The sequence below is a fragment of the Abrus precatorius genome, unplaced genomic scaffold (genome assembly GCF_003935025.1).
Source record: "Abrus precatorius isolate BTA unplaced genomic scaffold, Abrus_2018 Scaffold4, whole genome shotgun sequence".
Classification (NCBI taxonomy): Eukaryota; Viridiplantae; Streptophyta; class Magnoliopsida; order Fabales; family Fabaceae; genus Abrus; species Abrus precatorius.
In genome coordinates, this window is record NW_020874384.1 from 427,484 (window position 1) to 451,947 (window position 24,464).

Sequence of the window (24,464 nt, forward strand, 5' to 3'; positions counted from 1 at the left end):
ATTCTCATTCTCTATTAAGAGTTTCAAGCTCTAGTTCTCTCTTGTCCTGTTTGAGAGTTCTAAGCACTTCTTGGTCACTTTTCCTTACTGGTTTCTGAGACAGGATAATCTTATATATATCTAAATATAATTTCATTATTTTACAATGAAAGAGATCATTTATAAAAAATAAAAATTATGAAAACTAAAATTAACAAAGAATTTCCATATGATCAAACTAATTAAACCATAATTATATACACTAAAAACATATTTAAATCTAATAATTAACACGTCTAACTATTTATAAACCTGTGTTAGTTATGAACACAAAGAAAATGATACTTAGTTAAGAATTACATGGCATAAGGGTGTTAATTACACCAAAAACTCTTAAATTTAGGAAATTGTCACTTTCAAACTATTAATTAATTTCACAATTACGAAATTAAATGACATGTGCGAGAGATAAAACAATTTCTCTTATCTAGCATCCATGAGTGAAATAGTTATTTCATTTGTTGAAGATGTTTGGTTTCTATATTGAGAATCTTCATTTAAGACTCTATCTATTAAGAAACCAGGTTCCTTTGGTTGGAGCAATTCACTCTCAGTATTTAACATAACAACTACAGATGCCATGTTTGGTCGATCAGCTGGTTGATGTTGTAGACATAAAAGACCAATATGAATGCATCGTAAGGCTTCTGATAGATTACAAGAGTCGGCCAAACAAGTATCTATCAATTCCTTTGGAATGCCTTCTTTCCATAACTTCCAAGTCTACAAAAACAAAAATAATTGTTATTTATTGATTTAATCTTAGGAAACTAAAGTTATTTGTATAACTCACATGCCCAATGAGATTATGACTATGGTATGGATAGGTAAGTTCTCTGTTTTTCTTTCCACTAATAATTTCCAGTAGTAATATGCCAAAGCTAAATACATCTGATTTTGTAGAGAATAATCCATGGATAACATATTCGGGTGCCATATAACCACTGAAAGGAACACACAAAAAAAAAGTTAGTTCAAGTTTTGTGTTGCACAACAAAATTGTCATATCATCAATGATACTTACTATGTTCCTACTACTCTATTTGTATTTCCTTCAATTTGATCACCTCCACACATTCTGGCCAAGCCAAAATCTGAAATTTTTGGGTTCATGTTGTTGTCTAGTAAAATGTTGCTCGCTTTTAAATCTCGGTGTATTATCCTTAATCTAGAATCTTGATGAAGATAAAGAAGTCCACGAGAAATTGCACATAAAATTTGAAAGCGCTTAGGCCAATCCAAAATCTTGCTTTGTGTTGAATCTGTCAAGATTGTTTCATTATGTTTGGTAGTGTCTTTCTTTTTCAATAAGATTTTGAAAGAAGTATAACTTCCATAGGCATATCAAGCTTTGCGTACTAACCGAAAAGAAACAAGTCGAGGCTCTTGTTGGGCATGTATTCATAGAGAAGCATCTTCTCCTCTTCTTCAATGCAACAACCAAGAACTTTGACAAGATTTCGATGTTGAAGTTTGGCACACAACATAACTTCATTCTTAAATTCTTTTAATCCTTGTACAGAACTCCTTGATAGTCTTTTGACAGCAATCTCTTGTCCATTTGATAGTACACCCTAAATTTCATAGTTTGAAAAAATTGATAAAATGGTGATTTATTTATTTCAATAAACAAATGTAAGATTCATTCTTTCTTATAAATAGGTGGGATTTCATTCCTCTATAGTGAAAAAATATCTAAATTGAAAAAGTTAAACTCTATCTAATTAAATTTAAACTAATAGTAAATAAAGTTTTACTTTCTCGTTTTACACCGTTTCATACTTCAGAAGAATCAAATTCAAATAAGGGGATGGTGCTAATTTACCTTGTATACTGGCCCAAAACCACCTTGCCCGAGTTTGTTATCAATTGAGAAATTGTTGGTGGCGTTAACCAATGTAGCAAGATCAAACATTGGTAGTTCCATGTCTTCTTGTCCACCAGCTTCATCTTTCTCCGTTATAAACGTCTTTTTTCCTTGATTAATTAACGAGACCGCCATCAATTTTTTAAAATATAGCAAGGGTTTTTGTGAGGTTTATATATATATATATATATAGATATAGCGGCAAATTCTTCTTATCTATGTGTAAATCTAAAAAATTTTACACATTTGATTTGATTTTTTTATTTAACTTAAATCTAACAGTATATATATACTTTTTCTCTATCGATTGACCTTCTTAGGTTAAAGTGATAAAAGAATAGCACTATAAAAAGATTCAGTGACCCAAAAATAAAATATAAGAAAGTTAAGTGATATAAAAAAAAGTATAAGCAATAAATTCAATAAACATGAAACTACATGAGATAAATATAAAAATCTGGAACATATATAAACAAAATTCAACACTGGAACAATGGAGAGGGTTATATATGATCTTGCAAAATATACCTTTATTCTTTCGTTTTCTCCAGTAGTTGAAGGAGATCGCCAATAATAGTATCACGAGAACAGTAGGAAGTATGGTTGCACTTATCAGAACTGCCATTTTCTTATGGTCATCAATACCATCTACATTTACAAGTTGAAAAAAATAATTGAATTAGCAATATCAGTAGTCCTCATCCAAAATAATTAAAATCATCAATGATGTTAGAACTTGGATGAAGAGCAAAACTTTTACCTTTTTGTGAATTAGCCATTCGAACATATAGAAATTGCCCACTTTGTGAAACCTCTTTCAAATCAATAAGATCACCAAACCAAATGGAACAACCACTACCTCCTCCTCTTACATCTAAGTTTGCATAAGCAGTGCAAGAACAATTTTCATAGCATTTGGCCTTGCAATCCTCGAGTGTCATACTTCTATTAATCCAAGAATGCGTAGTATCTGGAAATTTCAACCCAACAAATCTTCGAAAACCATCTTTGCCTTGGACCTTACAAGCCCAAGGTTCACTTCTCCCGCATCCTTGCACTACCAAATCATTTGTCTCTGAATTTTGGAACGAATTTGGAGCAAATCCTTCTAAACATTGACAAACTAGTGATCCATTAACCATGCAATTTGCATATGGGCCGCAAGGATTATAAGTGTCACATATATCTCTTGGTGTTGTTTGGAAAAGCCTCCATGTTCCATTTTCCGGAATCCAAATGATGCGCTGGCGACTATAAATGGTTTGGTTCATAACAACAATTGAAATCACAGACTTGTTTGTTGGGTTATATGTGTAATACACCTCATCGTCATTATTGACCAGTTTATAAACATAAAGTGGGTGAGTGCTTAACACATTTGAACCACTAAATGCACCACTGAATCTAACACCGTTCCAAGGGCCACTCCTATGGACCTTAACTGAACCATTCCATAGTTCCATTTCAGGATTGATATCAAGTGTGATACCCCAAGTAAAGTTCCCAGGAGAAGGGTCATCCCAATTCTTCCAAGAAGTTATATGTCGATTGAAACCGGTTTTTTTATCATATCCTAGCTTCATTCCTGGTAATAATGTATTAGAAGGATAATCAAAGCTTTGCCACAAGAAATTTTCAAGGTCGTTATTGCCGTGCTTGTCTCGAAGTACTAAATTTCCCGTGTCTAAGAGTTGCACAATGGGACTCAAGATCCTTCTTGTTGCATTTGTTGACCAATGAACCGTGCCATTTTTGTTGAGAAGGACAAGATTTCCCTTGCTTATACTCAACATGTTGGAGTTGTCTTTGAGAGGATTGTCACGGTTGGCAACCCAAACAATGGTTCTTATTGGTATATTTTTGAACCAAATTCCCACATACCGATTTGTGGAATTTCTTAGAGAAAAGAAACCCAACTCAAAGGTTCCATTTTGGGACACCAAGGTGCTTCCATCGGGAAGTGGTTGTAAGAGGGTAATGGTATCGGTTGTTGAGGAAGCTTTTGAAGAGAAGAAGAAGAAGAAGAATAGCTTGGCGATAACAAGTGTGACAGTGAAAATTGTCATTGTGCTAATTGATTAATTCCCACGATCGATCATTCAAGTTGAAGATGAATGTATACATGCACATTTATTGAGGGAGTTGTAAGTATTAATCTGAATAGTGCCATAGGCATCAACATTGGGGGGTAGACATGATCTCATGCATGGGTCGCTGAAGGTCCTTGCTTTTGGAGGCTTATATTATTTATGATCACATAATGTATACCGACAAAATAGCATTGCTGATTTCATAATGCATCGGTGTAGCTGTACTATTCATATCACTGATTCATTAATATAATTATTGGATCGAATATTCTTATGAAGTAGTCAATAGCATAAAAAAAAGTTTTGTAAAGGCAAAACTTTTATTACTTTAACCGATAACAAGATGTACACAATTTATGAATGCTAAAATACATTTAAAATTTAGTTTCCCTGACCATTAACAAAATATAGTATAATTCAACGAATTTATTAAAATCATATGATATTAAAAAAAATTTCAAATATTGTAAATGAACAAGACATGTTCCGAAAATAAGTGTCATTTTCCTTTTATAAACATACGGTAATTATAATTACACAAAATATAATGAAATGATTAAATCAATTTTGTTCTCTCAGACTTACTATTGTTAATTATTTAAAAATTAAATATAAATGTAATGTTAAATTGTAAACAACTATATAATGGTACGTTTACAAATGTTTTTAAAATTTTAAATTATATTATGAAATTAAATTTAATACAATGCTGTGTTAATAAGATTATTATGAACATAAATGGTTATTTTTTCTAGCAGAAGGCGATAGTTCCTAATAAAAGGCTGAACCAAAACTTGAAATTTCAATAGGAGAAGCACTCACATTCAAGTCAAAACCTTGTCTCAAACATATCTTTTTTCTTTTATGAATGATACATATAGAAGTCTCAAAAGCATTAAGATTATAACAAATTTATATGGTGTAATATTAAGATACATATTTCGCTTAAAATTATATCATATAGAAATTACATTCAACAAAACGTTCATTGTAATGATAAGAAGGCATTGGTCAAACTCAGTTGCGTCTAATGATAAGAACAAAGCCCTGTCCCTCGATCGCTACATGCCCTTGCCCTGGTCTACAAGGCGCAGGCATAAGTTCAATTATTGGAGAAATAATATAAGTAAATTCATTTTAAATTATTTGAATAGGTGAGATTAAAAGCATTGATATGAATCTTTTCATTATTCATTAAATTTTAAATCTTGATTTTAAAGTAAATTCCTATTTCTTTTTTATCTTTACATTGGGGCTTTGTTATATTCTCTTGCATTTTTTTTTTTTGCAATTTTATAAAGTAAATATTAAATAAAAAGTTTAAATATTTATTATCTTCAGGATATAAAAAAATTAATATTTTTATTTAATAAGTAAAATGATTTACAGAGATAAAAGATAAGATGATTGTTTAAAATGTTTTAATCAATATTATATATAATGGATCTCCCTTCTATAATTGCGTGGGATGCATTTGGACTGTATAAAAGCATTCTGCAAAAGCTACAGACTTAAACGTGCTTTTACAGAATTAGTTGCACATTAAATGTTTGTCAGAGACCAAAGAAGAAGAAGGAAAAAAATCTAAGTGTATGTCTGCAATTGGTTGGCAATAAAGGCTGTTGAAAGCACGTCTTACGTGATGGACAAAATAAGTGTTTAGACCCCAAAATGGCTTCTTGATATTCGATCCACTGTATCTTCAACATTACTTGGTTTATTTATTTATTTATTTTTTCAATTTAAGAGTTATGTTCAATCTTATATTACGAATTTTGTTTTAATTTTTTAAATAAATTTATGTTTTTATTTTAATGAGATTTAAATTACTACTTTAATTGTTATCAAGATATGATCAATTTTATCATTATTTAAGTTAGTTGTGTGGTAGATAATAAAATATTATCAACTACGGAATACTGAATTTAAAATTTTGTGATAAATCTTAATTCTAAACTATTAATCTGTTGTTGAATTGATAAATTTGTTGGATCATAATACTTTTTTAATTTCATATCCAGCATGATCATTTGGCTAGAGTTAAATTAATGGATTTAAAATAAATAGTTGATGATAAATATAAATTATAAAAAATAGGTAAAAGTAAACAATATAAGTGAAGTCAAACATCTTATATTAATTTATTTTATTTTATTTTGCTTTCTGCCTTGTTTATAGTTCAAATTTTTCATGCAATAATCCGTTGTTGTGCAAGATGACTTCACAAACTTTGGAGAAGGAGAATTGAGTGATTGAAATTTTGAATTTCCAAACTTATGTCTTGATTTCTAAGTGTATTGAAACCTCAAAAATCAATAAAATAGCAAAGTATATGATGATTAGTGTGAATACTTAAATGACTATTAATAATTATAATATTTATTTTAAATTTATAAAATTTATTAAAATTAAAAATTATATAAAATATTTTAAATTAATTATTTTAAATTTTATTATTTGAAAATATATGTTAAGTGCACACAAAAAATTATTAATTCATATTTATTATTTAAAATTATGTTTATATATTTTATGAGATTGAAAATCTTCTGTCATGTTTCTCATTAGTAAAATTAGCTTTTATATGACTCAGCTACTAACTTAATTGGTGTAAATATACAAATTTAGCACATAATATCAATTAATAATATGTGTGTGTTAAGTTACTTGTTATCGAAGATTGAACTAGATTTCAGTTAACACTCAAAATACAATTTATGGACTTTGGGTGTGTAGTTGTTAACAACTAGTTTAATACTTTCTATATGCAAGGCGAACATTAACTTTGCCAAAATATTGGTTTAAAATAAAAAGTACATATATATATATATATATATATATATATGTATGTATGTATTTCATTGTAATTAAATAATGATAAACATATAGTTTAACTCTCATCTACTAATTATAGAAATTCATATCCAATATTTAAATAAACAAATTGTTCTATCTAGCATTTAACAGTGAGATTGTTACTTCATTGATAGAAGATGTTTGTTTATCAGAAGACTCTTCTCCTTCAATTGAAACATTTTTAAATAAGAAACCAGGTTCCTTAGGTTGAAGTAAAACATTTTCACTACTAAGCATCACAACCACAGATGTCATGTTTGGCCGATCATTGGGATGATGTTGCAAACATAAAAGACCAACTTGAATGCATCGTACAACTTCAGTTATATTACATGAGTCTACCAAACAACCATCAATCAATTGCTCTGGGGTACCCTCTTTCCATAATCTCCATGCCTGCAATAATTCAATGTAATTGTTATTTATGGTTTAGTTATATAAAAAATATTTTTTTTTTCTATTTGTTACTCACATGTCCAGTAAGATTATAATCACGGTCTTCATAGGTAAGTGTTTTGTTTTTCTTTCCACTAACAATTTCCAACAATAATACGCCATAGCTAAATACATCTGATTTTATGGAGAATATTCCATCAATTGCATATTCAGGTGCCATGTATCCGCTGAAAGCAACCACACAAAAATTAATTTAATGATTTGTTACATCAATGTAAAAATTAAGCATTGACCTTAAAATATACTTACTATGTCCCAACAATTCGATTTGTATTGCCTTCAACTTGATCAGCCCCACACAATCTAGCTAGGCCAAAATCTGAAATTTTTGGATTCATGCTGTTGTCTAATAAAATATTACTTGCTTTTAAATCTCTATGTATAATCCGCAATCTAGAATCTTGGTGAAGATAAAGAAGCCCTCGAGCAATTGCACATAAGATGTTGAAGCGTGTAGGCCAATCTAAAATTTTACTTTGAGTCGAATCTGACAAAATTTTTGAATAAGTTGATTAGAATTTTCATTAAAGAATGTTGTTATCAAGCTTTTAGAATAAAGTGTCATTTACCAAAAAGGAAGGAATCGAGACTTTTGTTAGGCATGTACTCATAGAGTAACATTTTCTCTTCTCCTTCAATGCAACAACCAAGAACCTTAACAAGATTTCGATGTTGAAGTTTAGCACACAATATCACTTCATTCTTAAATTCTTTCGATCCTTGTCCGGAACTCTTTGAAAGTCTTTTAATTGCAATTTCTTGTCCGTTTAATAATGTACCCTAAAATTTGTAAATATGAAAAATTAATAAATAATGAAAATAGTGTATTTTCTTTAACCTTATAAACAGAAAGGTTGCAAAGTTACCTTGTATACAGGCCCAAAACCACCTTCGCCAAGCTTGTTGTCAATTGAAAAGTTATTGGTGGCATTAATTATTGTAGCAAGATCGAAGAAAGGTAACTCTAAATCTTCTTGTCTGCCTTTACCTTTCTCTTCTGTCGTCATTCCATTTTTTAAAACAAAAAAAAAAAGAGTCAAAACTTTAAATAGATTGTTAGAAAAACTTGAAGCCCCACACAACGCTATTGCATTGAAAGGTTTTAAGTGAACACACCTAGCAAATATGGATGGCTCAAGCAACATAGAAAGATATTAAATGTGCGTACATGTACACAACACAAAAGACAAACGTATAGAATTTTCTATTCAATATATATCCTCTCATTAATTTCATGATTGGTAACAGATGATGTCAAATACCTTAAGTATCACTTTAATGTAATACAATAAATAATATTATATCTTACACCTATAATGAAGGAAATTTATTCATATGAATCATGTATATTCACTATTCTAAACAAGAAAAGACTGCCTCAATAGCCATAAAGAAGAAACACAAGTAAAAAAGATCTGCTGAAATTTTCAATTCTAATATAATTGTGTTGAACATTTTACTATTTGGGTGTTCCAACTTTTAAGAAATGAAAGTGGTTTTATGGCTAAAAAATTTACCTTTATACTTTGCTTTTGTCATGTAAATGTAGACGAAAGCCAATAGCATCACAAGGACTAACGAAACTATGGTCGCGAGGACCAAGACTAGCTTTTTTGGACGCCCATGTTTAGCATCTGCATGTATAGTTGGACAAAGAATTGAAGCTCTTATGATTCCTAAATAAAAGCAATGGAAATCTAATTAATTATAGAATAAAAAAGTTTGAATACTATTGTCTTTACCTTTATCTAAATTAGCCATTCGAACATATAAATCTTGCCCACTTTCTGAAACTCTCAAATCAATAAGATCACCAAACCAAAGAGAGCAACCACTACCAACTCCACTTGTGTCTAAGTTAGCATAAGCTGTGCAAGAGCAATTTTCCAAGCATTTGATCTTGCAATCTTCAAGTGTCATACTTCTATTTATCCAAGAATGTGTGGTATCAGGCAATTTCATCCCAACATATCTACGAAAACCATCTTTGTGTTTGACTCCACAACTCCATGGTTCACTGCGTACACACCCTTGAGTCCAATCCATTGCATTCCAATTTTGGGATGATTTTGGTTCGAATCCTTCTAAGCATTGGCATATTGGCGATGAATTAATGATACAATTCCCATATGCGCCACAAACATTATATACATCGCAGCTATCTTGTGGTAGGGATTGGTATACACTCCAAGTTCTTGTTTGAGGAATCCATGTAATGCGTGAACGAAGATAAAGGGTTTGGTTTAAAACCAGTATTGAAATCACAGAACTATTTTTTAGGGTATATGTGACATACACTTCATTTTCATTGCTGACATATTTATAATCGAAAAGTGGATTTGGTCCGAATCCAAATACTCCACTAGACAAAATGCCATTCCAAGGGCCACTCCTGTAGTATTCAACCGAACCCTTCCAAAATACCAATTCAGGATTGCTTCCAAGCTTTATACCTAAATTAGTTATCAAATTGAGATTTAAATCATCAATTATAGATTGCACCAAATCATAAAAGTTATCACATCAATTTTTTTCATGTTACATCATTTATATCTTAAAATAGTTACTGATATAATATGATTAAATGTATGTCACGTTATTGTAAAGTGATAAAAATGAAGAAATAATATTTTTGAAGATTAAAACAAAGTTAATCATATATTAAGTCAACGTAAATCATAAGAATCTAATAACTCTGACCTGAAGTGAAGTCTCCTGTAGATGGGTCATCCCAATTTTTCCAAGCAGTAAGACGCCGGTTGTGACCAGTTTTTAGGTTCCATCCCAACTTCATTCCTGGTAACAATATATCACAAGGATAGTCAAAGCTCTGCCACAAAAAATTCTCTTCACTATTGTCAACCTTCTCATCTCTAATTACTAAATTCCCATTGTTTACAAGCTGCACAATGGGACTCAAAACCGGGGTTGATACATTGGTTGACCAAAGAAGAGACCCATTTTGTCTAAGAAGCACAAGGTTTCCCTCTTTGCTTACCACCAACATGCTGGAGTTGTCTTTAATTGGGTTGTCACGATTAGCAACCCAAACTATGGTTCTTACAGGGATATTTTTGAACCAAATTCCAACATAGCGATTTGTGGAACTACCAGGGTTAAAGAAACCCAACTCAAAGCTTCCATCTTTAGAAACTAAGGTGCTGCCATCGGGAAGTGACTTAAACTGAGTAATGGTATCAATTGCATGAGAAATTTGAGAGAAAAACAACAGTAGTTTGCAAATAAGAAACATAGTAGAAAGAAGAATAGCCATTTTGCAACAATTGTTCTATATTATCACAAAAGTTGAAGATATTTATGGACGTCTAAGTGATTTTGCTAAATTATGGTATGGGATGGACACTGTTCATTATGGGCTCAGTTGGTCCATTTGCGTCGCCGTATTTGACAAGGTGATATGATATAGGCGGCCATATATATGCTTATAAATAGGTTCATTTATTTCCATAACCTCCTTACACCAAAATAAGATAAAAGAAATTGCATAAATCTATGTTTCCAGTCTACGTACGGCATATACACTGTAGTGTAAATAATGTGAACAACAACTTAACTTTTTCTTAAAAAGCTCCCACTTTTAGATTAGACCAGTGTTTAAATTTTAATACGCATTAAAAACAATAGTATGATTGTATTAACATTATTTTTAAAATATTTTTTTATTCTTTAACATGTATCTTAGGTTATGTTTGGTTGGAGAAAAAGATAGGAGAACCAAGAGCGGTTTGGATGTTTGAACAGAAAGAGAAAAGAGATTTGAGAGTTTTTTTTTTTTTTTTTATAAATTTCAAAGACCTATCTTGAAAAGAAAATCCTCTAAGTTAGCAGAATGTTGAAGGGGAGAGGAGGGACGTACGTGTGTGTGTGTGTTTTCTGCTTATAAATCATTTATTTTATATAAAAATTTAAAAAAATTCTAAGAAAAAGTTATAATAAAAAAATCATTTTTAATAATTAATTTATTTTTTTATCACGATTATTAATAATTTTAATTATTTATTTTACTAATCTTTTTCATTTATTTAAATAAGCAGATAATACTTTTCCTATTCATTCAAACAACATTTCCTTTTCTCTCTAGTATCACTCTATTTTCTATTTTTCTCTTTTAGATTTTTTTCTCTTTTTATTTTACTTTATTTTATCTCCTTATCCAAACACATCTTTATAGTACTGGTTGTAAACTTTGTAAGAAAAAATTGAGCAACTTCAGCAAATTTATAAGATTAAGTTAAATATTGCGTGCCTCATACAGTTGTTATTATAGTCCTAAAATTTTCCTAAAATATTAGAGATCTTTTAAGTTTAAAAGATATTTTAATTGGACTGGTTTTCTGAAACTCAACTATCTTTTAAATATTTGATTTGGTTTTAAGCTCAGGTTTCTCTATGGATATTTTAAGCTCATTTAAAATGGCTGATTTAATTTGGAAAAAAAAAAAAAATCTCCGTTGCCAAGCTTTCTTTTCAATTGTGATTCATTCCACACAAAGCTTAGGAAACATTGCGAAGATCATAAGCCGGTGGAGCGTACATCTTGATAACACCCTATCAGTTACCCATGCTTGCGTTCTGTATGACAAAATGTGTCCACAGTACAATTTTACTTTTTTTTTACTAAGACATGCAGGGCAGGATCAAGTTTAGAGACTAAGAATCAGGTTTGAGAAGGGGTAAACTTGCCCCAACAGCTCTCATTGTAATCCCTAATTACATAATATATTGATAACAATACATTTATTTAAATTTTTTTAAAACTAATGTATTTTCACCAAAACTAAATAAAGTGACTAATTGATATTGTTATAAGCGTTAGTTACAAATTAATTTCATAGACTACAATAAAAATAATCTAATTTATCTATCGAGCATTCATTAGTGAAATAGTTACTTCATTGACCGATGATGATAGTATTTCAAATGATTGTTTCCCTTCAACTGAGACCTTCTTAATCAGGAAACCTGGTTCATTTGGTTGAGGTAAAGCATTTTCACTGCTTAACATTACAACCACCGATGTCATGTTTGGCCTATCATCAGGATGATGTTGCAAACATAAAAGACCAGCATGAATGCATCTAATAGCTTCAGATATATTACACGAGCCTGTCAAATATGCATCAATCAATTTTTCAGGAATTTCCTGTTTCCACAGTCTCCATGCCTACAACAATTTAATACAACTATTATATAGTAGTTTATAATAAGAAAAGCATTTTCTTTGTAAGTGTTACTCACCTGTCCAATAAGATTATTATCGTGCTCGTGCAAGGTAAGTGCTCTATTTTTCTTTCCACTTACAATTTCAAGCAATAATATGCCAAAGCTAAATACATCTGATTTTATGGAGAATAATCCGTCAATGGCGTATTCTGGTGCCATATAGCCACTGCAAGAAAACAAGTAAAAGTTGATATAATGATCTAATATTCATTGTAAAATTAGCAATAAGAAACTTACTATGTCCCAACAATTCTACTTGTATTTCCTTCAATTTGATCTGCTCCACACATTCTAGCTAAGCCAAAGTCTGAAATCTTCGCATTCATATCATTGTCTAGCAAAATATTACTTGCTTTCAAATCTCTATGTATGATCCTTAATCTAGAATCTTGATGAAGATACATTAGCCCTCGAGCAATTGAATTCAATATGTGAAAGCGCATAGGCCAATCTAAAAGTTTGCTTTGACTTGAATCTGTGAAGATTTTCCAATGGTTTTATTAGTAATTTGTCTCTAAAATGACTTAATTATAGCACAAATCAAACTTCACTATTTTCAATTATTAAACTTTTTACAAAACACTCACCGTAAATAAATGAATCAAGACTTTTGTTAGGCATGTATTCATAGACTAACATTTTCTCTTCTCCTTCAACGCAAAAACCAAGAACTTTAACAAGATTGCGGTGTTGAAGTTGGGCACACAATATAACTTCATTCTTAAATTCTTTTATTCCTTGCCCAGAACTCCTTGAAAGCCTTTTGACTGCAATTTGTTGTCCATCTTGCAATATACCCTAAATTTTATATGATCAAACTTGATAAATAATGAAATTCATGAATTTTTTAGCCTCACTAATAGTTTAGATTGAAAATGTACCTTGTATACTGGTCCAAAACCACCCTCGCCTAGCTTATTCTTGATCGAGAAGTTATCGGTGGCATCAACTATTGTAGCAAGATCAAAGAATGGAAGATCCAAATCTTGTGTGCTATCATCTTTCCCTTCTGTTAATATAATATTCTCGGTTTCATCTTTCATGTATTGAATGAGAACAATGTCATAAAAAATTAATAACTTTTATTAGAAAGTTATAATCATTCCAAGCTCAACTCAAAATTTGCATAATTAGTGATCTTAAATGGAAATTCTCAACAAATCAAGTTGTAAAATTTTGTACAATTATTAAATAGTCATCATAAAAAAAGTGTAAATTGTATATGCAATTTTTTTAAATATATTTGTATTTATATTTTCATGACATTTTGGTTTTAGTTTCTTAAAAAATTAATTGTAGTCCTTCAATGTTGTAAATTCAACATTTTTAATCTCTCTCACTAACGTGATACAACAGAAATTTAAAGGAAAACAACTTTAGTTAGTCATATCATCACATCACTAGGGACTGAAAATGACAAACTTCTAAATATTGGGAGACAAAACAAAAAAAATAAAAATTGACACACATTAAAATCCTTCTAAATATTTCCTTATCATTGTATGATTGGTAATGGATAGACCATAAGTGTCTTTTTCTTTTTGCATTTAATATTTTGATTGATCAAGTTCATTGTATGAAACAGGGGAAGATCAATATTGCCTAAGGTCTCAAACAACTGAAACAAGCTATACAAGTAAATCGAATTGCTTTGAAATTTTGCATTCTTACAAAATAGCATAGAATGTTCAAATGTGTACAACGGTTCTGCATTTCAAAGAATGTTGGTTTTCAATTAAACTAATTTTAGAATCTTTAAGAAATTAAAAAGTTTTTTAGCTTAGAAATTTACCTTTGCTCTTTGTTTTGGACATATAAATGTAATAGAATGCCAATAGTATCACAAGGATCAACGAAACTGTGATTGTGACAGCCAAGCCAACCTTTTTTCTGTGTCCATGTTTAGCATCTGCATTTTTAGCTTAAAAAAATGAAGAACCAATGATTACCAAATGAAGTAATGGTCCTCTAATAAACATAACAGGCGTTAGTCTAAATTATTCCATGAAATAAATCACGTTATCAAAAGTGAATTAACGAAGTTAAAATATTATATTAAAAATTATAATTTTTTTATTCACTCCTTATAAACAAAATCTTATTTACCTTGCGGTAACTTAAACTGAAAACTTGATAAAAAGTTAAAAGAATACCCTATCGTCTTACCCGCATCTGATGTTGCAATTCGAACATATAGATCTTGCCCACTTTCTAAAACTCTCAAATCAAGAAGATCACCAAACCAAATCAAGCAACCGCTATCTTCTCCTGGATAAACGTCTGAGTAAGCAGTGCAAGAACAATTTTTCAAGCACTGTAACTTGCAATCCTCAAGTGTCATGTTTTCATGAGTCCAAGAATGTGTAGTATCTGGCACTTTCATCCCAGAAAATCTACTAAACCCATCTTTGTTTTCAACCCCATAACTATACGGTTCATTAGGCACACACCCTTGTGTCCAATCCATGGCATTCCAATGTTGAGGTGATTTTGGTTTGAACCCTTCTAAACATTGGCAAATTGGTGACGCATTAATGACACAATTTCCATATGCACCACAAACATTATAAACATCACAACCATCTTCTGGCAAGGATTGGTAAACGGCCCATGTTTTGGTTCGAGGAATCCATGTGAGGCGTTGGCGAAGTAAAAGTGTTTGGTTCAAAACAATAATAGAAATCACAGAACTATTCTTCAGAGTAAATATGTAATATACCTCATCTTCATTGTCGACAAATTCGTAATCATAAACTGGATTATCCATCACTCCCAATACTCCACTGGACCTATTTCCATTCCACGGTCCAGTCCTATAGAACTCCTTAGAACCCTTCCACGTAACTATTTCAGTCTTGCTGCTAAGTGCTATACCTGCAGTAAAATCTCCTGAAGATGGATCATCCCAATCTTTCCATGCAGTGAGATGTCTATTAAGACCTGTTTTTAGGTTCCATCCCATCTTCATTCCTGGTAATAATGTATTACAAGGATGGTCAAAGCTTTGCCACAAAAAACTTGGGCTGTTATTGTTGTTGCTCTTCTCATCCGTGAGTACAAAATTTCCAGTGTTTAAGAGTTGCACAATGGGACTTGATGCTTTTGTTGTTGTGTTTGTTGACCAAAGAAGGGTCTGGTTCTGGCTGAGAAGTACGAGGTTTCCCTCTTGGTTTATGATCAACTTGCTTGAGTTGTCTTTGATTGGGTTGTCACGGTTGGCAACCCAAACTATTGTTGTAACTGGAATGTTTTTGAACCATATTCCTATGTAGCGGTTTGAGGAACTACCAGGACTGAAGAAACCCAACTCAAAGGTTTCATCTTTAGAAACCAAGGTCTTGCCATCAAGAAGGGATTGAGATTGGGAAATCGTGTCAGTAGCATAGGAAATTTGAGAGAAGAAAAATAGTAACTTGGAAAAAACAAGGATACTTGAAAGAATGGCCATTTTGTGTAGATTAAAGCATACAATGGCTGGAGTTGAAGATATAATTGGAGATTTGAAATATAATAGTGTGGAAATAATATGAATGAGGAGGGTGCTGTTGTTTGTCAAGGTTGGTCATTCTTTTGAATAATTATGAAAGAGGATTCCCGTGAGAAACTTCTCGAGTATTTGTTTATTGTATGTAATTTGAGGAAATATAGAACCCTACTTCAGCTTCTTTTGTTTATTTAGTCTAAGTTGAAAATACTGGGCAATTCTCTCGATGTATTGATGGTTTACTTACGCATTTTTACACATTCTGGCTAAGGTTGTGTATTTGTTGCTTTTATTTGAGGTTTTTTTTTTTTTTGTACTTTAATTTGAAGTGATTTATCTTATATTTTTTTATTTTTTACATAAAATTGTAAGAAATGGAAAGTCATCACTTTTATTTAAGAAAATGAGATTTTATTAATATTTTTATTTTAAATTCAAGTATTTTATTAATATTATTAGTTTTTGAATTACCTTTAGAAGTTATTTATGATTTAAATAAAAAAATAAATTTTAAATTCTTAAGGTATGTTTATTTAAAAAAAAAACAGTTTTCTGTTTCTAAAAATAAAATTTAATACAAATTTGTATTATATTTTATTTAAAAAAACTGTTTTTTAAAAAAGGAAATAAACATGCTTTTAGACTGTGACTTTTATGTTTTCTCATTTAGGCGATAATTTAAAGAGTTTGGCTGTCACTAATTTGACAATAATGATAAATAAAAATAATTAATACTAACTGGCTAAGGTATTCTTTGACTACAAATTTTCTATTTACAGAATGACTTTTCCTTGGCACATTACAATTTTCCATTTATAAGAGATACATTAGAGTCATATTGTTTTGATTTCTTCACGATTTATTATTCAACCATCAAATCAAATCACAAATAGTTGCCAATATATCGCGCATAAGGTTGACCAAGAGATCGACAATTTTCGTAGTATTAGATGTGATTATTATTATTATTATTATTATTATTATTATTATGATTATTATTAACTAATACATTAGGCTATATTTGATATTTAGATTTTGAAATTTTTAATAAATATTTTATTATTTTTTAAAATAAATAATGATAATCAATTAATATACATTTAATGAATTAATCTTTAATTAGTTTAATTTTATAAATATGGCATAATTCATTTTATTTAAGAATAAAATATTTATCCTCTTCTCTTTCTCCTTTAAAACTCAATTCTCAATTATAACTTAAAAATAAGAGAGATAGAGGAGATGAAGATGAAAAAAAGTAGTGTATTACAAAATCAAATTTCAATTAATTGAGCTGACTAACGGATTTCATATTCTATTTGTTTCCCCCTTACCCTCTGTTGATGAATGGGTTAACGGTATATTATATAAATATGATATGTAATCCTGAATGCAGAAAGAAAACAGTTATTTTTTAATCTTTTAGAACGTAATTAAAGGGTTTATTATTAACTAATAGATGAGGCCTCGCCATTGATCATTGATAAACTCAAGATTAAAGTGAGTGAAAGCACGTCACTATTAATTAAGCCTGGAATTTCAAAAGATACATAAAATATAAAACTATGTGGCGCTTTGTGGGGATATATTTTACTCTTTGATTGGGATTTGGCAACCAAACAATAATCAATGGGTTGATTAATTTGTGTTGCAGACCCAACTCAACTTCAGGCTTCTATCCCTGGAAGGAAAGGGTAATGCTCAGTTGTTCACATTCCATTTTTGAAGTTTAGAATAAGTGGAGAATGAGAGGAATACAAAAAATAAAGAGATAAAAATAACCTATAAGATAGATGAAGTGATAAAAATATATATAAAGAAATAAAAAGTGGAAAATAAAAAAATATAGATACTAAAAAAAAATTAAAGCTTTGTTTGAAAGTTTAAAAAAAAAAATTTAAAAAACATAAAAGAGAGGAGAAAGAGAGTTAAACATCTTCTTTTTTTGAATATTTAGTATTGAAAGAGAAAGATAATAGAGGATTTAATATGTAAATCACATTCTTATCTTTTTATGTTTTGTATTTATATAATTTTTTGTCTTTTTATACAAAAATTAAATATTTTAAAATTTTTATTTATAATTTAAAAAATTTTCACACAAAAATTAATATTTTTTTTAAAAATATTTTTTATTCTTCATTTTTTTTACTACTTTAATTCTAAACCATACTAAATATTTAATTTAATAAATAAAAATATAAATGATAAATCTCAATCCATGAATTACTAAAACTTGCACGCTAGAAAAACTAAAAAAAAAAAGGTTAGGAAGGATATGAAGTTACAATTTTTTATATTTAATTAAATTTTTAAATAAAGGTTAGTGATTAACTTCTTCCTTCTCCCTCAATATCCAATCCAATCAAAGCCTAAGAGACTAAAAAATAGTATATATGTTGCTGAAGAAAATTGATGTATAAAAGAAAAAGGTAACTCGGTAATAAGCATGAAAAAACTAATCTAAAAATTATCATTTTTTGAAAAAAAATATTTTTTTATTCTTTATTTGTTTTTTATTTTAATTTTGAACTATGTTAAATATTTAATTTTAAAAATAAAAATAAAAATAAAAATAATAAATTTCAGTACCTAAGTTACTAAAAAATAAGGTTAAGAGAGATTTGGAGTTTTAAAAAAATCTCTAACTCTTTTTCTTATATTTAATTAATTTTCAAATAAAAATTAGTAATCATTAACCTTTCCCATTCCTTCTCATCTCTTTCCTTTTTCTGTCCCTTCGTCGTAAAATTCAAACAAAGCTTAAAAGACTAAAAATTAATATATATGTTGCAAAGAAAATTGATGTACAAAAGTAAATGTGAACAATTGTGTGTTTATTTATACAGACAAAAGTCAAATTCACATATGTATATGGCACATATGTTGGCCTACCATAAGTTTCATGAATAAATTAACAGTTGCAGCAAGGAAATTTGACAAGCACAAATCACGTGAATACATTCAAAGTGAACCAAAGATCAATTGAGTCTAATTAGCTATAGTTATCTTAGAAGTACCCCCAAACTTATAAAATTCAACATATGTTTGAACTAAAACGAGAGCAATTTTTTTATTCTGGGTTCAAACTTTGACATAGTTACCTCATTGGTCGAATAACATATCTTTTGTTTTCAGAAGATGATTCTTCTTCAATTGATACCTTTTCTACTAAGAAAACTTTGTTCATTCGGCTGGGGTCAATATCACTACCACTCATGTCATATTTGGTATATTACTGGGTTGATTTTGCACGCATAAGAGAACAAGGAGAATGTTGAAGGAGAGGAGAGGGACATGTGTGTTTTTTCTACCTATCAAATTAATTATTTTATAAAAATTAAAATAAATTCCTAAGAAAAATATTGTGATAAAAAAATCAATTTTTATAACTAATTTAAATTTTTTTATCACAATTATATAATAATTTTAATACAATTTAATTATGTATTTTAATAATATTTTTCATTTATTTAAATAAGCATATATCTTTTTTTAATATTCATTCAAACAACACTTCCTTTTCACTCTATTTTCTCTTTTTATTTTATTTGATTTTGTCTCCTCATCCAAACACATCTTTAAAGTACTGGTTGTAAACTTTGTAAGGAAAAATTGAGCAACTTCAGCAAATTTACAAGATTAAGTTAAATATTGCGTGGCTCGTACAGTTGTTAATATAGTCCTAAAATATGAGAGATCTTTTAAGTTTAAAAGAAAGCTATTTAAGCTAAAACTTACAGACAATATTTTCTGCATAAAAATGAAAATAGCTTTCTCCATGGGATACGATTTGGACTTAAAATTATCAGATTCAAGATGGTATACTTACTGTTGTAAGGGTTTCGACTCAAATAGTTTCGTATTGGGAGAACCCAGAACTTTAAGGATTTAAGCCGAAACATGAAAATGGAAACTTGAATTAGAGCTGATAAAAATTGACTTCATTACATGTAGAATGGCAATGGAGAATTTTTTAGGTGATTTGAACCATATGATCTCTATCTGTACAAATATTGTCACGTGTCTAGTTTTTTTTTTTTTTTTTAAATATACATACATATCATTTTGTTATTCGTTAGAATCATAGTGGTGTGGGACCATACACAAAAATTTCTATAGCAATGAGACCTAAGCATATGGGAATTAGGACAACCTCAATATGATTTTGTGAGAACAAATTTATTTTGATTGGGTTTAGATTTGATTTTTATTTTATTTAAAAATGTTGGATTTGATATTCGGGTTTGAAGGTTCTAATATCAACCTTGTCCAAAACTCAAACTCACCTTGTCTCTTACATGAGTGTGTATTTAATTAAAGTGTCATTGAATGCATGTAATAAAAAGGAAATTATCATGTCATCTCTAATTAGATACTATATTGTTAATTATAATTTTATTTAAAATTTTAAAACTAATATTTTCACCAAAACTGAATATAGTGGCTAATTGACATTGTTATAAGCGTTAGTTACAAATTAGATTCATAGACTAGAATAAAAATAATATAACTTATCTATCGAGCATTCATTAGTGAAATAGTTACTTCATTAACTGATGATGATAGTTGTCCAAAAGATTGTTCCCCTTCAACTACGACCTTCTTAATCAAGAAACCAGGTTCATTTGGTTGAGGTAAAGCATTTTCACTGCTTAACATTACAACCACAGATGTCATGTTTGGCCTATCATCAGGATGATGTTGCAAACATAAAAGACCAACATGAATGCATCTAATAGCTTCAGATATATTACACGAGCCTGTCAAAGATGCATCAATCAATTTTTCAGGAATTTCCTGTTTCCACAGTCTCCATGCCTACAACAATTCAATACAACTATTATATAGTAGTTTATAATAAGAAAAGCATTTTCTTTGTAAGTGTCTCTCACCTGTCCAATAAGATTATTATCGTGCTCGTGCAAGGTAAGTGCTCTATTTTTCTTTCCACTTACAATTTCAAGCAATAATATACCAAAGCTAAATACATCAGATTTTATAGAGAATAATCCGTCAATGGCGTATTCTGGTGCCATATAACCACTGCAAGAAACCATGTAAAAGTTGATATAATGATCTAATAATCATTGTAAAATTAGCAATAAGATACTTACTATGTTCCAACAATTCTACTTGTACTCCCTTCAATTTGATCTGCTCCACACATTCTAGCTAAGCCAAAATCTGAAATCTTTGGGTTCATATCGTTGTCTAACAAAATATTACTGGCTTTCAAATCTCTATGTATGATTCTTAATCTAGAATCTTGATGAAGATACAGAAGTCCTCGAGCAATTGAATTCAATATGTGAAAGCGCATAGGCCAATCTAAAAGTTTGCTTTGAGTTGAATCTGTCAAGATTTTCCAATGAGTTTTTATTAGTAATTTGTCTCTAAAATGACTTAATTATAGCACAAATCAAACTTCACTATTTTCAATTATTAAACTTTTTACAAAACACTCACCGACAATAAATGAATCAAGACTTTTGTTAGGCATGTATTCATAGACTAACATTTTCTCTTCTCCTTCAACGCAAAAACCAAGAACTTTAACAAGATTGCGGTGTTGAAGTTGGGCACACAATATAACTTCATTCTTAAATTCTTTTATTCCTTGCCCAGAACTCCTTGAAAGCCTTTTGACTGCAATTTGTTGTCCATCTTGCAATATACCCTAAATTTTATATGATCAAACTTGATAAATAATGAAATTCATGAATTTTTTTGAGCCTCACTAATAGTTTAGATTGAAAATTTACCTTGTATACTGGTCCAAAACCACCCTCGCCTAGCTTATTCTTGATCGAGAAGTTATCAGTGGCATCAACTATTGTGGCAAGATCAAAGAATGGAAGATCCAAATCTTGTGTGCTATCATCTTTCCCTTTTGTTAATATAATATTCTCGGTTTCATCTTTGATGTATTGAATGAGAACAATGTCATTAAAAAAATAATAAATTTTATTAGAAAATTATAATCATTCCAAGCTCAACCCAAAATTTGCATAATTAGTGATCTTAAATGAACGTTCACAATAAATAAATTTATAAAATTTTGTATAATTATTAAATAGTCAAATCATATAAAAAAAATTAATTGTATATATGCAATTTTTAAAAATATATTTGTAGTTCTAATATTTTTATGAGATTTTTGTTTTAATTTCTTAAAAAACTTAATTGTAGTCCTTCAATGTTTTAAATTCAACATTTTGATTCTGTCTCACTAATGCGATACAATAGAAATTTAAAATGAAATAACTTTAATTAACCATATCATCACTAGGGAATAAAAATGACGAACTCACAAAAATTGAGAGCCAAAACAAAAAAAAATTCCACTAAGAAAAAAATATATTTAACTCTACATTTTTACATGAAGAAAAACAAAAATGCATTAACATTCTATTTAAAATGATCATTGTATTATTAGTAATGGATAGACCATTAGTTTCTTTTCTTTAAATTTAATATTATCATTTCTTGCACTTAACAGTCGGGGAAGGATTTGACTATTTTAGATATAATATATTAATATATTTTGATTGATCAAGTTCATTGTATGAAACAGGGGAAGATCAATATTGCCTAAGTTCTCAAACAACTGAACAAGCCATACATGTAAAACGAATTGCTTTAAAATTTTGCAATCTAACAAAATAGCATAGAATGTTCAACTGTGTACAACTATTCTGCATTTGAGATAATGTTGGTATTCAATTAAACTAATTTTAGAATCTTTAAGAAATAAAGGCTTTCTAGCTTAGAAATTTACCTTTGTTTTTTGTTTTGGTCATATAAATGTAACAGAATGCCAATAGCATCACAAGGATCAACGAAGCTGTGATTGTGACAGCCAAGACGACCTTTTTTCTGTGTCCATGTTTAGCATCTGCATTTTTAGCTTAAAAAAATGAAGAACCAATGATTACCAAATAAAGTAATGGCCCTCTAATAAACGTAACAGGGGTTAGTCTAAATTATTCCATGGAATAAATCACGTTATAATAAATGAATTAACGAGGTTAAAATAATAATAAAAATTATATAAATATTTATTTACTCTTTATAAACAAAATCTTATTAATCTTATTTACCGTGAGGTAACTGAAACTGAACAACTTCATAATAAGTTAGAGGAATACTTTGTCGTCTTACCCACATCTGACGTTGCAACTCGAACATATAGATCTTGCCCACTTTCTGAAACTCTCAAATCAAGAAGATCACCAAACCAAATCAAGCAACCACTATCTTCTCCTGGATAAACGTTTGAGTAAGCAGTGCAAGAACAATTTTTCAAGCACTGTACCTTGCAATCCTCAAGTGTCATGTTTTCATGGGTCCAAGAATGCGTAGTATCTGGCACTTTCATCCCAGAAAATCTACTAAACCCATCTTTGTTTTCAACCCCACAACTCCACTGTTCATTAGGCACACACCCTTGTGTCCAATCCATGGCATTCCAATGTTGAGGTGATTTTGGTTTGAACCCTTCTAAACATTGGCAAATTGGTGACGCATTAATGACACATTTTCCATATGCACCACAAACATTATAAACATCACAACCATCTTCTGGCAAGGATTGGTAAACGGTCCAAGTTTTGGTTTGAGGAATCCATGTGAGGCGTTGGCGAAGTGAAAGTGTTTGGTTCAAAACAATAATAGAAATCACAGAACTATTCTTAAGAGTAAACATGTAATATACCTCATCTTCATTGTTGACAAATTCGTAATTATAAAGTGGATTAGCCATCAATCCCAATATTCCACTAGACGTATTTCCATTCCAGGGTCCACTCCTATAGAACTCCTCAGAACCCTTCCATATAACCATTTCAGGGTTGCTGCTAAGTACTATACCTGAAGTAAAATCTCCTGAAGAAGGATCATCCCAATCTTTCCATGCAGTGAGACGTCTATTAAGACCAGTTTTTAGGTTCCATCCTATCTTCATTCCTGGTAATAATGTATCACAAGGATGGTCAAAACTTTGCCACAAAAAACCTGGGTTGTTATTGTTGTTGTTGTTCTCATCCATGAGTACTAAATTTCCAGTGTTTAAGAGTTGCACAATGGGACTTGATGCTTTTGTTGTTGTGTTTGTTGACCAAAGAAGGGTCTGGTTCTGGCTGAGAAGTACGAGGTTTCCCTCTTGGTTTATGATCAACTTGCTTGAGTTGTCTTTGATTGGGTTGTCACGGTTGGCAACCCAAACTATTGTTGTAACTGGAATGTTTTTGAACCATATTCCTATGTAGCGGTTTGAGGAACTACCAGGACTGAAGAAACCCAACTCAAAGGTTTCATCTTTAGAAACCAAGGTGTTTCCATCAAGAAGGGATTGAGATTGGGAAATCGTGTCAGTAGCATAGGAAATTTGAGAGAAGAAAAATAGTAACTTGGAAAAAATTAGCAT

At 30.0% G+C, this 24,464-nt stretch overlaps 4 protein-coding genes across 4 annotated transcripts; all 4 read right to left on the minus strand.

Annotated features, from left to right (window-relative positions):
* Nucleotides 1–462: 462 nt before the first annotated feature.
* On the minus strand, nucleotides 463–3,980 carry LOC113864285 (G-type lectin S-receptor-like serine/threonine-protein kinase At4g27290). The gene is made up of 7 exons (XM_027497838.1): nucleotides 2,667–3,980; nucleotides 2,435–2,554; nucleotides 1,865–2,016; nucleotides 1,403–1,613; nucleotides 1,064–1,301; nucleotides 833–983; nucleotides 463–762 (listed from the first exon to the last, which is right to left on the minus strand). Exons 1-7 carry the CDS (start codon nucleotides 3,970–3,972, stop codon nucleotides 463–465), a joined length of 2,478 nt encoding a protein of 825 aa, XP_027353639.1. The 5' UTR covers nucleotides 3,973–3,980.
* Nucleotides 3,981–6,945: 2,965 nt separating this feature from the next.
* On the minus strand, nucleotides 6,946–10,569 carry LOC113864289 (G-type lectin S-receptor-like serine/threonine-protein kinase At4g27290). The gene is made up of 8 exons (XM_027497843.1): nucleotides 10,009–10,569; nucleotides 9,051–9,761; nucleotides 8,826–8,942; nucleotides 8,175–8,305; nucleotides 7,878–8,088; nucleotides 7,558–7,795; nucleotides 7,325–7,475; nucleotides 6,946–7,248 (listed from the first exon to the last, which is right to left on the minus strand). Exons 1-8 carry the CDS (start codon nucleotides 10,559–10,561, stop codon nucleotides 6,946–6,948), a joined length of 2,415 nt encoding a protein of 804 aa, XP_027353644.1. The 5' UTR covers nucleotides 10,562–10,569.
* Nucleotides 10,570–12,190: 1,621 nt separating this feature from the next.
* On the minus strand, nucleotides 12,191–16,000 carry LOC113865086 (G-type lectin S-receptor-like serine/threonine-protein kinase At4g27290). The gene is made up of 7 exons (XM_027499452.1): nucleotides 14,719–16,000; nucleotides 14,345–14,461; nucleotides 13,434–13,588; nucleotides 13,140–13,350; nucleotides 12,790–13,027; nucleotides 12,568–12,718; nucleotides 12,191–12,493 (listed from the first exon to the last, which is right to left on the minus strand). The coding sequence occupies exons 1-7, from the start codon at nucleotides 15,998–16,000 to the stop codon at nucleotides 12,191–12,193; spliced, it is 2,457 nt and encodes an 818-aa protein (XP_027355253.1).
* Nucleotides 16,001–20,554: 4,554 nt separating this feature from the next.
* On the minus strand, nucleotides 20,555–24,464 carry LOC113864290 (G-type lectin S-receptor-like serine/threonine-protein kinase At4g27290). The gene is made up of 7 exons (XM_027497844.1): nucleotides 23,201–24,464; nucleotides 22,818–22,934; nucleotides 21,802–21,956; nucleotides 21,506–21,716; nucleotides 21,154–21,391; nucleotides 20,932–21,082; nucleotides 20,555–20,857 (listed from the first exon to the last, which is right to left on the minus strand). Exons 1-7 carry the CDS (start codon nucleotides 24,462–24,464, stop codon nucleotides 20,555–20,557), a joined length of 2,439 nt encoding a protein of 812 aa, XP_027353645.1.